At 35.5% G+C, this 14,235-nt stretch overlaps 2 protein-coding genes across 5 annotated transcripts in view; one reads left to right on the top strand and one right to left on the bottom strand.

The window, feature by feature from the left end:
* LOC135217977 (signal-induced proliferation-associated 1-like protein 2) overlaps positions 1 to 14,235 on the bottom strand; it is a 273,679-nt gene that overhangs the window by 146,552 nt on the left and 112,892 nt on the right. The gene's annotated exons all lie outside the window — the stretch shown is intronic.
* Positions 1 to 14,235, top strand: part of LOC135218583 (signal-induced proliferation-associated 1-like protein 1) — a 39,017-nt gene that overhangs the window by 13,639 nt on the left and 11,143 nt on the right. The window contains exon 4 of the mRNA XM_064254995.1: positions 9,933 to 10,089. Within this exon, the coding sequence (XP_064111065.1) occupies positions 9,933 to 10,089 (157 nt within the window). The remainder of the gene's footprint in view (positions 1 to 9,932; positions 10,090 to 14,235) is intronic.

Here is a 14,235-nt window from a genome sequence, read left to right as displayed (position 1 = left end):
AAGGTGTCACAGTATTGACGAAACAACGGCCTTATATTCTCGACGATGTAGAAAATTTGCTCATAGAAAAATATTTTTTCAAAATTGTGAAAGACAACATAGTGTTGCGTAAGCGTAAAATTAGTGATCGTAGTGAACGGTGCTCTCTAGAGAAAGAACCAGAAAGTCTTCCAGAAGTGTTCACGGAGGGAGATTTCCCCCCCAAGCCCTAACCCTCTCCTCCTCACCCTTCCCCTCCTCCCGTCTCCGTCAAGCCAGCAGCCACACTCGCCAAAGTAAAGTTCAGGTTTTAACGGTGCATGCCATATTAAATCTAGTGTTTATATTTAATTTCATTCTTCAATTTTATAATTTTTATGTAATTCCTACACGAATTTTCAACCTTAGTGAACAAAATAAATGGAAAAATATGAATTGAAATGGTTATTCATGGTCGGGTGGAACGCATTATTTGCTTTTTATAACATTCTTATGGGAAAATCCATTTGGTTACGAATTTTTTAGGTTACGAAGCAGGTTCTGGAACGGATTAAATTCGTAACCCAAGGTATTACTGTATAATTATATTCAAATCGTGCTGTGAGCAAAACGGTTAAAGCTAAGGAGTTAATTTTTTTCATTGTATTGTACACTAAATTGCAATCATTTTGGTATATAACACATTGTAAAACGATCAAAGCAACAGAGAGAAAATATTATCACAAAATGATGCATGAATTCGTAACTCGTGGACATAAAAAAATATTTTTTTCAAAAATTCACCATAAATCTAAATATTGTTCTAGAGAAATTATTGAATATTACTATACTGTAAGAGTTTTAGCTTACAATTTCAGTTTTTGACCATATCAGACGAGTTAAAGTTGACCGAATGTCGAATTTTTTTATATATTTTTTTTATATGCAAAATATTTTGAAAATGAGAAAAGCTACAACCTTCAATTATTTTTTGTTGCATTCTACATAAAATTGCGCACATTTTCATATATAAAACTCTATGAAACACCTAATATGAAACTGAGCAAATATAACTATAATGCGATGTACGCATTTCAGAGATTTGCGGCAGAGAACCTGCGCACGAAGGGAAGGAAAGTTTTTTGTTTAAATATTTTGAAAATGAGAAAAGCTACAACCTTCAATTATTTAGTGTTGTATTCTACATGAAATTGCACACATTTTCATATATATAAACTTTATGTAACGGCTAATTTAAAATGTAAACATTACGACAATCGCACAAAAAAATTTCTGATTTTTTCGGAACGGTTACCACGCAGACGCAAGGAAAAGGTGTTTGTTTGTTTGTTTTGTTTGTTTGTTTGTTTGTTTTGTTTTTTTTTTTTTTTTTTTTTTTTTAAATTCACCATAAAATCCGAAATATTGTGCTGGAGACTTCCAATTTGTTGCAAAATGAAGGTAAATGATTAAATATTACTAGAATATAAGAGTCTTAGCTTACAATTGCATTTTTTGACCAATTTGTAGAGTCAAAGTTGACTGAAGGTTGAAATTTTGGCACGTCATTATTTATATGAAAATATTTCAAAACTGGGTTGTTTTTAGTTGTATTGTGCATGAAATTGCGCACATTTCCATATATAAAACTTTATGTAACGGCAAATTTAAAATGGTGCAAACATTACGACAATCGCACGAAAAAATTTATCGGAAGAGTTACCGCGCGGACGTAAGGAAAATGTTTTTTTTCATAAATTCACCATAAATCAAAATATTGTGCTAGAGACGTCCAATTTGTTGCAAAATGAAGGTAAATGATTGAATATTACTAGAATTTAAGAGTTTTAGCTTACAATTGCATTTTTCAACCATTTTGGTAGAGTTAAAGTTGACCGAAGTTGGAATTTTTTTGGCACTGATCATTATTATTTTATGAAAATATTTCAAAACTGATAAACTGATAAGATACTCAGAAGCTCAAATGCCATTACAGCAGTTCTTCAAGAACATTATCCTAAACAATGCGTATAGTATCAGTAATGAATTCACTGGGCTCATGTAATCAAGGAACACGTGGTCTCTGAGTTATGGTGAGTTTATTTTATGATAAGAATATTGTAAGGTGGAAATATTTTAAGTCAAACTAGGATTTTAATGCACCTAATGTAACATAGTGTGTACAGTTGAAATGTTAAAACCAATCATCGTAGACTTGCTGCAAGCTACTGTGTATATGTAGGATCATTGAGATGCTCTTTAAAGGTTCAAAAAGATTTCTTGCCGTAGCCTGGATTGCCATCAGGCTAAGAAAGAGTCATATGGCATTTTTCTATACCTGGTCTTCCATCCAGATACCAAGCAATTTTTCTTATTTGATAAAAAGGCTCAGCATTTTTCTTCAAGCTGAAAGTGGCTTCTATTGATGCCAAAGATTTCACAGCATCACTTATTTGCCTTTAATTTTCTCCTCAGAACATTATACTGAATGGGTTCCTTGTTATTAAGCTTCTCCTAATGAATATTATCTTAAATTGGTTCCTGTTATTAAGTTTTCTCATAAAGAATATTATCCTGAATGGGTTCATTCTTATTAACCCTCTTACGCCGATTGGACGTATTAAACGTCGAGTCAAAATGTCTCCCGTATGCCGATTGGACGTATCATACGTCGGCTCAAAAAAGTTTTTTTAAAAATTCGCGGAAAATACTTATAGGCCTACCAGCCGAAAACTTTTGTATCACGCGCCTTGGGGATGCTGGGAGTTCACGGATCAAGGCGTTGTTTTGTTTACAATCGCTACGCCAGGCGCGCAAGCGCGAATTTCTTTCTTATCGCACTAAAAAGTATCAGTGACACATCTCGGAAATTATTTCGTCACTTTGACATAATTATTGCACCATTTTAAATTATCCTTTACATGAAGTATTATATATGAAAATGTGCGCAATTTCATGCACAATACAACTAAAAAATACTCATGATTGTAGCTTTATCAATTTTGAAATATTTTCATATAAATAACGATAAGTGCAAAAATTTCAACCTTCGGTCAACTTTGACTCTACAGAAATGGTCGAGAAACGCAATTGTAAGCTAAAATTCTTATATTATAGTAATATTCAATCATTTGCCTTCATTTTGCAACAAATTGGACGTCTCTAGCACAATATTTCGATTATGGTGAATTTATGAAAAAACCTTTTCCTTACGTTCGTGCGATAACTCTTCCGATAAATTTTTTCGTGCGATTGTCCTAATGTTTGCACCCTTTTAAATTTGCCGTTACATAAAGTTTTATATATGGAAATGTGCGCATTTCATGCACATACAAAAGACAACCCCTGGTTGTAGCTTTTATCAGTTTTGAAATATTTTCATATATAACGTTAAGTGCAAAAATTTCAACTTTCGGTCAGCTTTTGACTCTACCGAATGGTCGAAAAACGCAATTGTAAGCTAAAACTCTTATTAATTCTAGTAATATTCAATCATTTACCTTCATTTTGCAACAGACTTGGAAGTCTCTAGCACAATATTTTGATTTATGGTGAATTTATGAAAAAAAAAAAAATTACGTTCGCAAGCGGTAACTCTTCCGAAAAAATCAGAATTTTTTTGTGCGATTGTCGAAATGTTTGCACCATTTAAAATTAGCTGTTTCATAAAGTTTTATATATGAAAATGTGCGCAATTTCATGTAGAATACAACTAAAATGATTGAAGGTTGTAGCTTTTCTCTTTTTTCGAAATATTTGCATATAAATCACGATAAATTAGAAAAAAGAAAAAAAAAAAACCACGTTCGGTCAAATTTGACTCTACCGAAATAGTTGAAAAACGCAATTGTAAGCTAAAACTCTTACGGCCTAGTAATATTCCGTCATGTTTCTTCATTTTGAAACAAATTTGAAGTCTCTAAAACAATATTGTGATTTATGGTGAATTTTTGAAAAATATATTTACCTTCACTCCGCGCGCCGATTCGCGGCCGCAAGTCTCCGAAATACGTACATGGCATTATCCTAATATTTGCTCCTTTCATATTAGCCTTTTTATAGAGTTTCATATATCAAAATGTGCGCAAATTCATGAAGATACAATAAAAATAATTGAAGGTTGTAGCTTTTTCCATCTTCGAAATATGTGCATATGAAAAAATATATATATTAAAATTTCGACATTCGGTCAAAATTAACTCGTCCGAAATGGTCGAAATCTGCAATTCTAATCTAAAACTCTTACAGTATCGTAATATTCAATCATTTGTCTTAATTTGAAACAAATTGGAAGTCTCTAGAACTTATTTAGAATTACGGTGAATTTTTGAAAAAAAAATATTTTTTTGCGTCCGCGCGTTTACGAATTCGTACATCATTTTGTGATAATATTTTTCCGGTGTTACTTTTATTGTTTTACAATGTATTATATCTCAATGATTGCAATTTAGTGTACAATACAACGCAAAAAAAGTAACTGGTTAGCTTTGACCGTTTTCTGCACAGCGTGATTTGAATACAATTATGTATGAATTTTTTTTTTTTTTTTCGCCTACCATATATCGCATTATATTTACATATGATAAATGATATTATTTTTCATTTCTGATAGGTTGCATTCTAAACTTCAGGCAATGACAAAAAAAGGAGCCAAAAATGAACTCTTAATCTTCAAAAGTACGCGCGCTGTAATTTTTTGAAAAAAATTATTTTTTCCACTTCCTTCGCTCACTCCAAACCAGGCCCGGCATACGGGAGACGTTTTGATTTTTAGGGCTCCGGCTTAAGAGGGTTTAAGTTTCTCCTCGAGAACATTATCCTCAATTGGTTCCTTGTAATTAAGTTTCTCCTGAAGAACATTATTGTGAATGGGTTCCTTGTTTTATTAAGTTTCTCTTTAAGAACATCTTGAGAAGGTACCTTGCAATTAAGTTTCGTGTCAAAAACATTATCCTGAATGGGTTCCTTGTAATTCAAGTTTCTCTTCAAAAACATTATCCTGAATGGGTTCGTTGCAATTAATTTTCTCCTTAAGAACATTATCCTGAATGGGGTTCCTTGTATTCAAGTTTCTCTTCAAAACATTATCCTGAATGGGTTCGTTGCAATTTAATTTTCTCCAACTAAGAACTTATCCTGAATGGTTCGTTGCAATTAAGTTTCTCCGTAAGAATGTTATCCTGAATGGGTTTCTTGCAATTAAGATTCTGACAAAAAATATCATCCTGAATGGGTTACTTGTTACTGAGTCCTCAAGAACATTTGTCCTGAATGGTATCCTTTCTCCTCAAGAATATATCCTGAATGGGTTCCTTGTTATTGATTTCTCATAACATCCATAATGTTTTCCTTCTTATTAAGTTTATCCTCAAGAATATTATCCTGAATGGGTTCCATGTTTATTAGTTCTCCTCAAGAACATATCATGAATGGGTTCCTTGTTGAGTTCCTTGTTATTTATTTTCTCCTCAAGAACATTATGCTCAAGGGGATCCGTGCAATTAAGTTTCTCCACGAGAACATTATCCTGAATGGGTTCCTGTTATTAAGTTTCTCCTTAAGAATACTATCCTGATGCAATTAAATCTTAATGAACAGATATTGTGGCAGGATAACAAGCTTAAAAGCAAGCGGGCAAATCCCCCCCACATAAACTTAATCCAGCTGCCCAACTCACCCTCCGTCACACTTTCCTCTTTACACTACGGAATATGCAAGACAATTGACCTACACACACACACACACACACACACACACACGTACTCACCCAACTGCAGATACTCAGGGGTATGCTGTGCTGTCCGCTCGTTGAGGTCATTGAGACACTAACAACAAGAAGACAGCAACCAAGAACCACAACCCCACAACGCAACAACCAAGGACCACAACCCAACAACACAACACCCAAGGACCATAACCCAACAAAAAACAAGGAATATAACCACAACAAAAGACCACTGCACAAACAATCACCAACACAATAAACAACAACACACATACCCACTAACAACACTAAGAAATCACAACAGCTCACCAACAAAAACCCTCAACAACTCACAACCACACCAAGAAACCTCAACAGCTCCCCAACAACAACCCTCAACCATAACAACTCACAAAACTCACAAGTACAACAAATCTAACAATACAAGCACAACAACTCTTAAGCAACAATATGAAACTAAACAAAACAAATAACAAATCAATAACACAACTCGACTGACTTTCAGCTCCTTCAAGACTGTTGTCGACACTACTATCACCAGCTCTCACCAAAGACTAACCAAAAACTCACTCAAAACACAGAACTCTAAATTCCAACAGCACCAGCAGACAACCCAGAACTCACCAACAGCCAATTCAATCGTTAACCATCCAACCACCAGTTACTCTCTCTCTCTCTCTCTCGTCTCTCTCTTCTCTCTCTCTCTCTCTCTCTCTCTCACACATGACATTGTCAAATGGAACTCCATAACTCCTCCATAATATACTCACATGAGTAGTAATAACAGGTTTTGAGTGGTTGACGGATTTACTTGTGGTAAGTAACATATTATGCACCGTTGATATGGGGGAATGGGTGGGAAAGAGGTGCCCACTTATTTCTATACCCCATAATTCACTAATGGCATGTTTAAACTAGTTGAGATAAAGTGGTCACCTCATGACAGTTGTGTACTTGACTTCAGGAAGAGATGTGCTGCCTCCCTCTCTCTCTCACATGATGTCTTATTATATATTTACTCATAAATATAACCAGGAGTTGCTGTTGGTTTTACTTCTTACCTTTTGTGATAACATGTCGGTTATAATTGTAATTTTGCAAATAAAACTGCAAAGAAATATTAGGAAAGACAGTATAATCCCAAAAAGTTACTGCGATTTCGATCTCAATAAATTTACGTAAATATTTTACAATTTTTAAATATATGACAGATTTCACTCTTATGAAACATATTATGGCCTTAGTGTATGCGATAATCGCATTTTTGCATTGAAATAAAAGATAAATATGGAGTATGCTAGGTTGCCAGTTAGTGAATTTTGAACGAAATCCTATGGAGTCATGTCGCATGAGATTTGAGCATCACTGTACATAATAGTTTATAATATGATACAGTAATTCATATTTCATTGAGAGAGAGAGAGAGCAGCTTGGGATGAGCGTAACTGTTGAATAGCTTGAGAGAGCAGCTTAGGACGAGAATACTGTCACTAGCTTAAAATAACAAATGAAATTTGTATTTTAAATATTTTTATGGTGATAAGAAATGAACATGGATAGTGATAAGATATTCTTTTGTATACTGTTATAATGTGATAATCATTGAGTCAACTATAGAAGTTGTATTGAAGCACAGTTTCGTAAATCACAGAATAATAGATCAGTATTATAGTTTTTTTCTGTAAGTGATGAGAGAGAGAGAGAGAAAATTTGCTATTTACATTCATAGTATATGAAAATTTGTAAATGAGTCTGTCCTAAAAATGCATTTAATCACGAAAAGAAGAAGAAAACACAGTAATTAGTGAATCTTGCTCGTACCAACGAGACTAGGTTTGGTGACGTCACGGTGGTCATAGGTATTTTTTTCGTGAATGAATTTACATTTGTGATAAAAAAAATAGTTACTGTACTGCTTAGAGTACCATACTGGAATATTAATGTAATCACATCAAAATAAAGTAATCATTGCATGCTGTAAACATGTAAAGTGTATTTTTGTCTTGAAAAATGCATTCCCCAAGGAATTATTCCTTGAAGAGGCTTTTTATTATGAGATATATCCAATATATAAGATATGCATTTTATTATGAATATGATGAATAATATATAAAGTAAAAATGGTTTTATTACGTTTACGCTTCGTCGCCGATCACAAACAACAATACGATAATCTATGACAATTATCGTTTGTATGACTGCAGTGTTCATCGAAGTTGATTACGTTATACCAAAACAATAAATGAAGTTCGAATTGAAAATTAATGTTTTCCTAAATGTTATAACTACTGTAATTACACTACTACTATTAACATTTCTAAAAGGTTAAGAATGACAAAGGTGCTGTTAAGTGTAAAACTCGATGTTTCATTTCTGCTGGCTCTCAACTACAAGTTGATGTCATGATGTGGAATTATTCCATGAGGCTATATATTATGAGGATATGCCATAATATATAAGGTGAGAATGGTTTTATTACCTTTATTGTCAGTTAATATAATGTGAATCTGTTCATGCATTTGCTGGTTATCGGAACCGGACGAGGCTTAGCCTACAACGGACAAGCCCTGATGCTGGGATTCATACCAGTGATATAGATTGAGAAGTGGTCCAAGAAAAACCCTTGATTAACTGAATCCGTGATTGCTGATCCACGACTAAGCGAGGCCCCACTGTATTACTGGCAAGTCCCTGGTTATCGGTGGGGTTTTCTGTTGCTGATGGCCTACCTGATGATAAGCAAAAATTACTGATAACCGAAAATCTGCGATTTATGGTGCTAATGGCACCAATAATTAGTTAATGGTGCCTCTGTTAGGTATATATCACACCATAACTATTATTGGGCACTGACATCGGTGCTGCAATTTTTGGCACTAGACAGTCCCATAAAACCCATCGCCAATACCTGGGGGACTGCCTGTTTATTATTATTATTTGTTATTATTATTATTATTGATTATTATTAATTAATTATTATTATTATTAATTATTATTATTATTATTATTGTTGTTATTGTTATTATTATTATTGTTGTTGTTGTTGTCATTATTATTATTATTATTATTATTATTATTATTATTATTATTATTATTATTATTATTCAAAAGATGAACCATATTCACATGGAACAAGCCTACAAGGGCTATTGACTTGAAATTCAAGCTTCCATGGAATATGGTGTTCATTAGAAAGAAGTAACAGAAGGTAAATGAAAGTACAAGAAGAAGAGATGACTTAATAAAAAAGAAAAAATGAATTAACAAGTAAAGAAATACGTAAATAGACAAAAATTGGAGTAAATTGTTATAATGCAAGGATGATAAGGCTGCAATGCATTGCAGCTTCGCTAGAACTTTTAAGTTTCAGTTGCATGATATCATAAGGGAGACCATTCCACAGTCCAACTGTATGAGAAATTAAGGACCTCTGGAACTGAGAAGTTTGACAGTGAGGCACATTTACCGCTTATGGAAGGCCATGTAACCTAACAAATTGCATTGATTTTATCAGTGTTATAAATATGTGAAGCCAAATGTAGGAAACCTAACTTTATACAACATGACACTTTCACAAGCACACGGTGCGAGTCAAAAGTTACAAATAGAATAGTTAAAAGCTCAGGCTCATTTAGCAGAGTCCCATCCACTTGAAGGGTACGATGATGGGGTAAGTCTGTACAAGGTCTGCTAATCAATAGTGTTCATTTTACCAGAGTTCAGCCTTGTACCTGACTGACTGCACCTTTCACTAAACTGGTCTATGTCACGACTGAGACTAAGGGCAGTTTCATTTCTCATAAGGGGAAACTATTCCACTCACAAGTATTGTATCACCGGCATACTGAGCAATTGTGTTTCCCAAGCCAACTATATCACTTGTATGGTACACTAAGATATAACAGTGGACCAAGAACACTACCTACCCTTCGAAACTCCAGACACAATAGGCCTGGGTTTATTAAAGATCCTATCAACAGAAACTTGCTGCTGCCGATCTGTAAGGAGATCTTGAAGTAAAGAGTATTAATTATTGAAGTGCTTTGGAATTAAAGGGTAGGATTTTGCACCTTATGCTTCACAGATTATGTGTAAAATGTGTTTTCATAGTTCATACAAGTACTAGCTAAGTCTTTTAGAGTGCTTAGAAATTAAAGGGTAAGTTTTTGCCCTTTATCTTAGGTGTAAAGTTTTATTAATATACTGAACCACCATTCAGGTCTATTAAAGAATGTCTGTTCTTTCTCAGATTGGTGTGCTATATTGTCGTGCTGGTCAGACAACTGAAGAGGAAATGTACAATAATGAGAGTGCAGGTCCAGCATTTTCTGAATTTTTAGAGATTTTAGGACAGCGAGTTAGATTAAAAGATTTTGATAAATACCGTGGAGGTTTAGATCGTAAAAGTAAGTATAGAACTTTGACTCTTGTTTGCACTATATATTTAGATTTTTTTTCAGGTTTACTGTATTACAATAAGATATTTACAGATATGTTGAGTGATTAGTTCTTGTTGGATTTGGACTGCAATATAGATATTTTTCTCTGGTAGCCTTCAGTCAGTCTTGGAGGAGAAAACTGAAAAGTTGCTGCTTCATCATCCTATGGAAAGAATTTGTTTAGAGTTAAATTTTTTTATGTGCTGAACTCTCATGTCAGTAGTTTTGACTTCTTTCTCACATTATTAATATTTAACTACTGCATGTTAAATAAAGCTATCAAGCTATAAATACTTCTATTGAATCCATGCATGTTTGAATATATCTGAAAAATTACTTTATTTCTATTTTTTGTTGCTGATCTGTTGCGCAAACAATTGTTAAGACTCACTTTTTGCGTAGTGTAGTTGACCATTGATAACATTTAGCCTTTTAAAGTCTTTGTAATTCCACCTGACCACCCTTCCAAATTTGGTTTATCCTTACTTCTATATATGTTTTTTTCAAATTTACAGCCATATTTACCAGTATACAGTTTGTACCCAATAAATTCTTTAGCAGAATGAACATTTTCTATTTTGCAGTCATCGTTAAAAAATTAATCGACATCCTTATCATGATTGTTTTTTCCAAATTCCCCTCTCAGAATATGTATTTTTCATTACCATCTTTAAGAAGACTTCGGGCTGTGTCTCAATAATTAATGAACAACTGGGTGGTACAGCCTACACACCTGGAATTTGTGTATGCAGTCACGTGAAATCTGGTCTCATTCTCTCCTCACTCTCATGCTATTCATTATTTCCTTGTAAGTTTTGACAAGAAGGACTGTAGTAATGGCCATCATTATTGAAGTAGTGTAAATCATCTAATTCACACATACATTCTCAATTCACTTGTCATTTATGTGTAAATTATAGTAAAGAACTGTCTGTCATTGACTGTTTACATCCTCTTCATCTCTTGTTGTGTATTGTTATTGTATTAAAAGTTTTGGCAGAGTTAGTATCCCTCAATAAAAGTTTCAGCAAATGATGAACACCTGCTGAAACTCGTAGCTTATAACTTACTTCAGATGATGTAAGAATTTTGTAAAGTTTTGTATGCCATGCCAAATGAATAATTGTTGTAATAATGTAGAGATAGTATGTAAACGCAAGTATGAAACAGTAGCAACTCGCTTGGTCTAAAATGAGCCGATAAATGCGCATAAACGCACATGCAGTCTGTGTTGCACTGTTTTTTTGTGTTTTTATCTTACCTTTCGGTTAGTGTTGCGTTCATTACTGTATTTAACAGCTTTTAGAACTTGCCATTCAACAATATTAACCTTCTTAAGATATTGAACCTATTTAAATTTTTATTAAACCCGACTCACTGCCTAACCATTCCATTCACTTATTTAAAGATATACAAATTAATTAAAAAATTTGTTATTTCATATAAGAAACTTACGCCAATAAATATTAACATAGCTATATTTTCCACCGATCGCGCAGACAGCAGCTTCAATACAAACAAAAAAATCACAGTAATTGCCTTCTGTTTTTGTGTAAGCTGACTACCCACCCGCCCACCCCCCTGCTATCGGGGAACAATAAGAAACAAAGCAGAAACACTTTTTCTTCTTCAGGCCTTTGACATAATAATCGAATGTTTTGCAGCAGCTGCTTTGGTTAGATTTGTTTTCATTGTTGGTAATTTTGGGTCCTTAACCTTTCTGGGTCTTCAGTGAAGTAGTAGTCCACCCTTTATTTGTGTAGCTCAAACTTTGTCAGCCTTGAAGTTCAAATTGTTTTAATACCTGATTTTGTGATTTATTATGTTGGAACTCTTGAGTACACTCCACCATTATGGGATGGGTTTTAAGATCAGTTTTTTACAAAAGCCACTTATTCTTACAGTTTGTTCAAACAGTAGGGGAACAACAAGAAATTCAAAAGATCACAAACATGTGATGAATGCAAAGATTGGGACAATAGGCCAGGGAACGGTGTTAAAATCCCATATAGAAAGCTTGATATGGATAGCAAGAGGAAGGTTTCCGCTAGAAATGCCCAAAAGTAGGGATCTCTAAGCCTAGAACCACACCCCTTGGACCCTAGTTGTTGTAGATGATCTTGCCATTCCTTTTTCTCCCTGCTTTGTCCCTTTCCATCCTACTGTCCCCCCATAACATTGTATGTTTCTTCTCACCTGTGACTAGCCTCACATGGTTTCTGACCTTGTAAGTTCGATTTTAGTGGTGAAATGTTGTGCTGAATTGGAGTCATACCTTAAAAGTTCCTGATGGATAAAGTGCATAGTGTTGTGCCATGGAAGGAAGTGGCTGCCCATCCTGCCGGGTTCCATCAGATGAAGGTCCCTGTAATACTCCCCTGAAATTGGGAGAAGACAAACCGAGGTTGATAAGGTATCTATTAATGAGCATCAGTAGTCTTCAGACTCTGAGAATTCCAGTCCTGGCAAGAGGCGCCATTGGCAAATTCCAGGCGAGTCTCATTCTTTAAAGAGGCGCAAGGACGATGTGGACAGCTTTTTGCCTCTTCCGTGTAAAAGAGTTAAGGATCCTCCTCACAGTCCTCAACTGTTTTGCAGTGCTTTGTGCAGTCCTGAGTACTCTTCACCCAAGCATCCCTTAGTCAAGAAACCCCCTTCATCTTTGTCCAGGTCCCCAAAGTCCTCTCTCGAGTGCCAAGCTCCAGTTCCAGCCTACAAGCACCCACTGCTAGCCTACAAGCATTTGGTGCCAGCTGTCAAGCGCCTGCAGTAAAGTGCTTGGTGCCGCAGCCAAACGCCCTACTCCCTCTTTGTCAGCTTCTATACTCCTGTTTTTTTCCATCTGTCCATCCGCCTCTGGTGATTGTGTATGGTAACACTGCGTCCCGGGCTTCAGATAGTTATATTCAGCTTACATTCAACAATAATAACAATATCCTATTTCGAATATTAATGGTGTAATTCGCATACAGTAAATTATTAAAACACTTTTCAGTTGCAAATGTACACCCAGATATCCTTTTATTGACCTAAAACTACACATAGCGTAACTCTCTAAATCCTGGGACGCAGTGTTACCATACGCAAAAACCACAGGCGGGTGGACAGATGGAAAAAAATAGAGTATAGTTCCTCTGCACCTGTGATAAGAGAGATGTCATTGGTGCCCATCAGGTAACAGGTGGTTGACATTCAGGGTTTTCTCCAAAAAAAATCCAGTTGTGACCAAACCTAAGAACTTGTATTTGTCCCTGGTGTCTTCAGGTGATGAGCATTTAGTGCAAGAGCCAGCCTCTTCAGCTTATGCATCTCTGCTGAAATATTTCCTGGCGACATTTCTGTTGCACTTCCAGCCTGTGGCACCAGTTTTGCTTGCCTCGACTTTCCTTATGAGAAATCAAACTGATGTCAGTGCTCATCTTCCCAAGATGGTTCTTTCCTCCTCTGAGAAAAGCACTCAAAGAGGTTCAGAGATTGGCTCTTGGTGAAGAGAGAGCGGGTAAGATTGACTTTACTTTCTACATTCAAGGTTGACGAGCCAGGAGAAACCTGTCATACGGCTACAGGAGAAGTTCCCATCCTTGGGAGCCACTGCTTCCTCCCAGGGAGACTTCTTGAGGCTTATTGACTCAGCAAGCCGTTTAGCTTTTTTGTCGGCAAAAGTGATATTCGCTACCATAGAACTGGATCACCTTTTTAAGAATATATTTAAAGTTCTCAAAGTGTTCAGTTTTCTCAACTGGCCAGTTGTGGCCCTCGCTCAGAAAATCAAGGCCTGCACTGATTTGGCAGGAGACTTCACTGCAGACTGGCTTGGCGCACTGTCGTGCACAGCAAAGCCATCAGAGACGGCTCCCTAGAGCTTGCAGCTCTTTTTTTTTCTCTAGGGGTTCTCAAAAATAGAGAATTGTGGTGCTCCTTCACTACTAAAGGAGTAACTTTTTACTTCAGAAGTCTGCTTTACTATACTCTCCTTGCAACTACCTGTATCTTTTTCCCCAGTCTGTAGTCAAGGAATTAGCTATGGACCGCAGAAAAATTCAACTTAGAACTGCTGCCTCAGTACCCTAAAGAGTCAGTCTTTGCCACGTCAGTGATAAGCCTTTCATGGGA

Source organism: Macrobrachium nipponense, chromosome 9 (assembly GCF_015104395.2).
Source record: "Macrobrachium nipponense isolate FS-2020 chromosome 9, ASM1510439v2, whole genome shotgun sequence".
Lineage (NCBI taxonomy): Eukaryota > Metazoa > Arthropoda > Malacostraca > Decapoda > Palaemonidae > Macrobrachium > Macrobrachium nipponense.
Note: the sequence above shows the minus strand (reverse complement) of the source record. Positions and strands in the feature narration are given on the sequence as shown.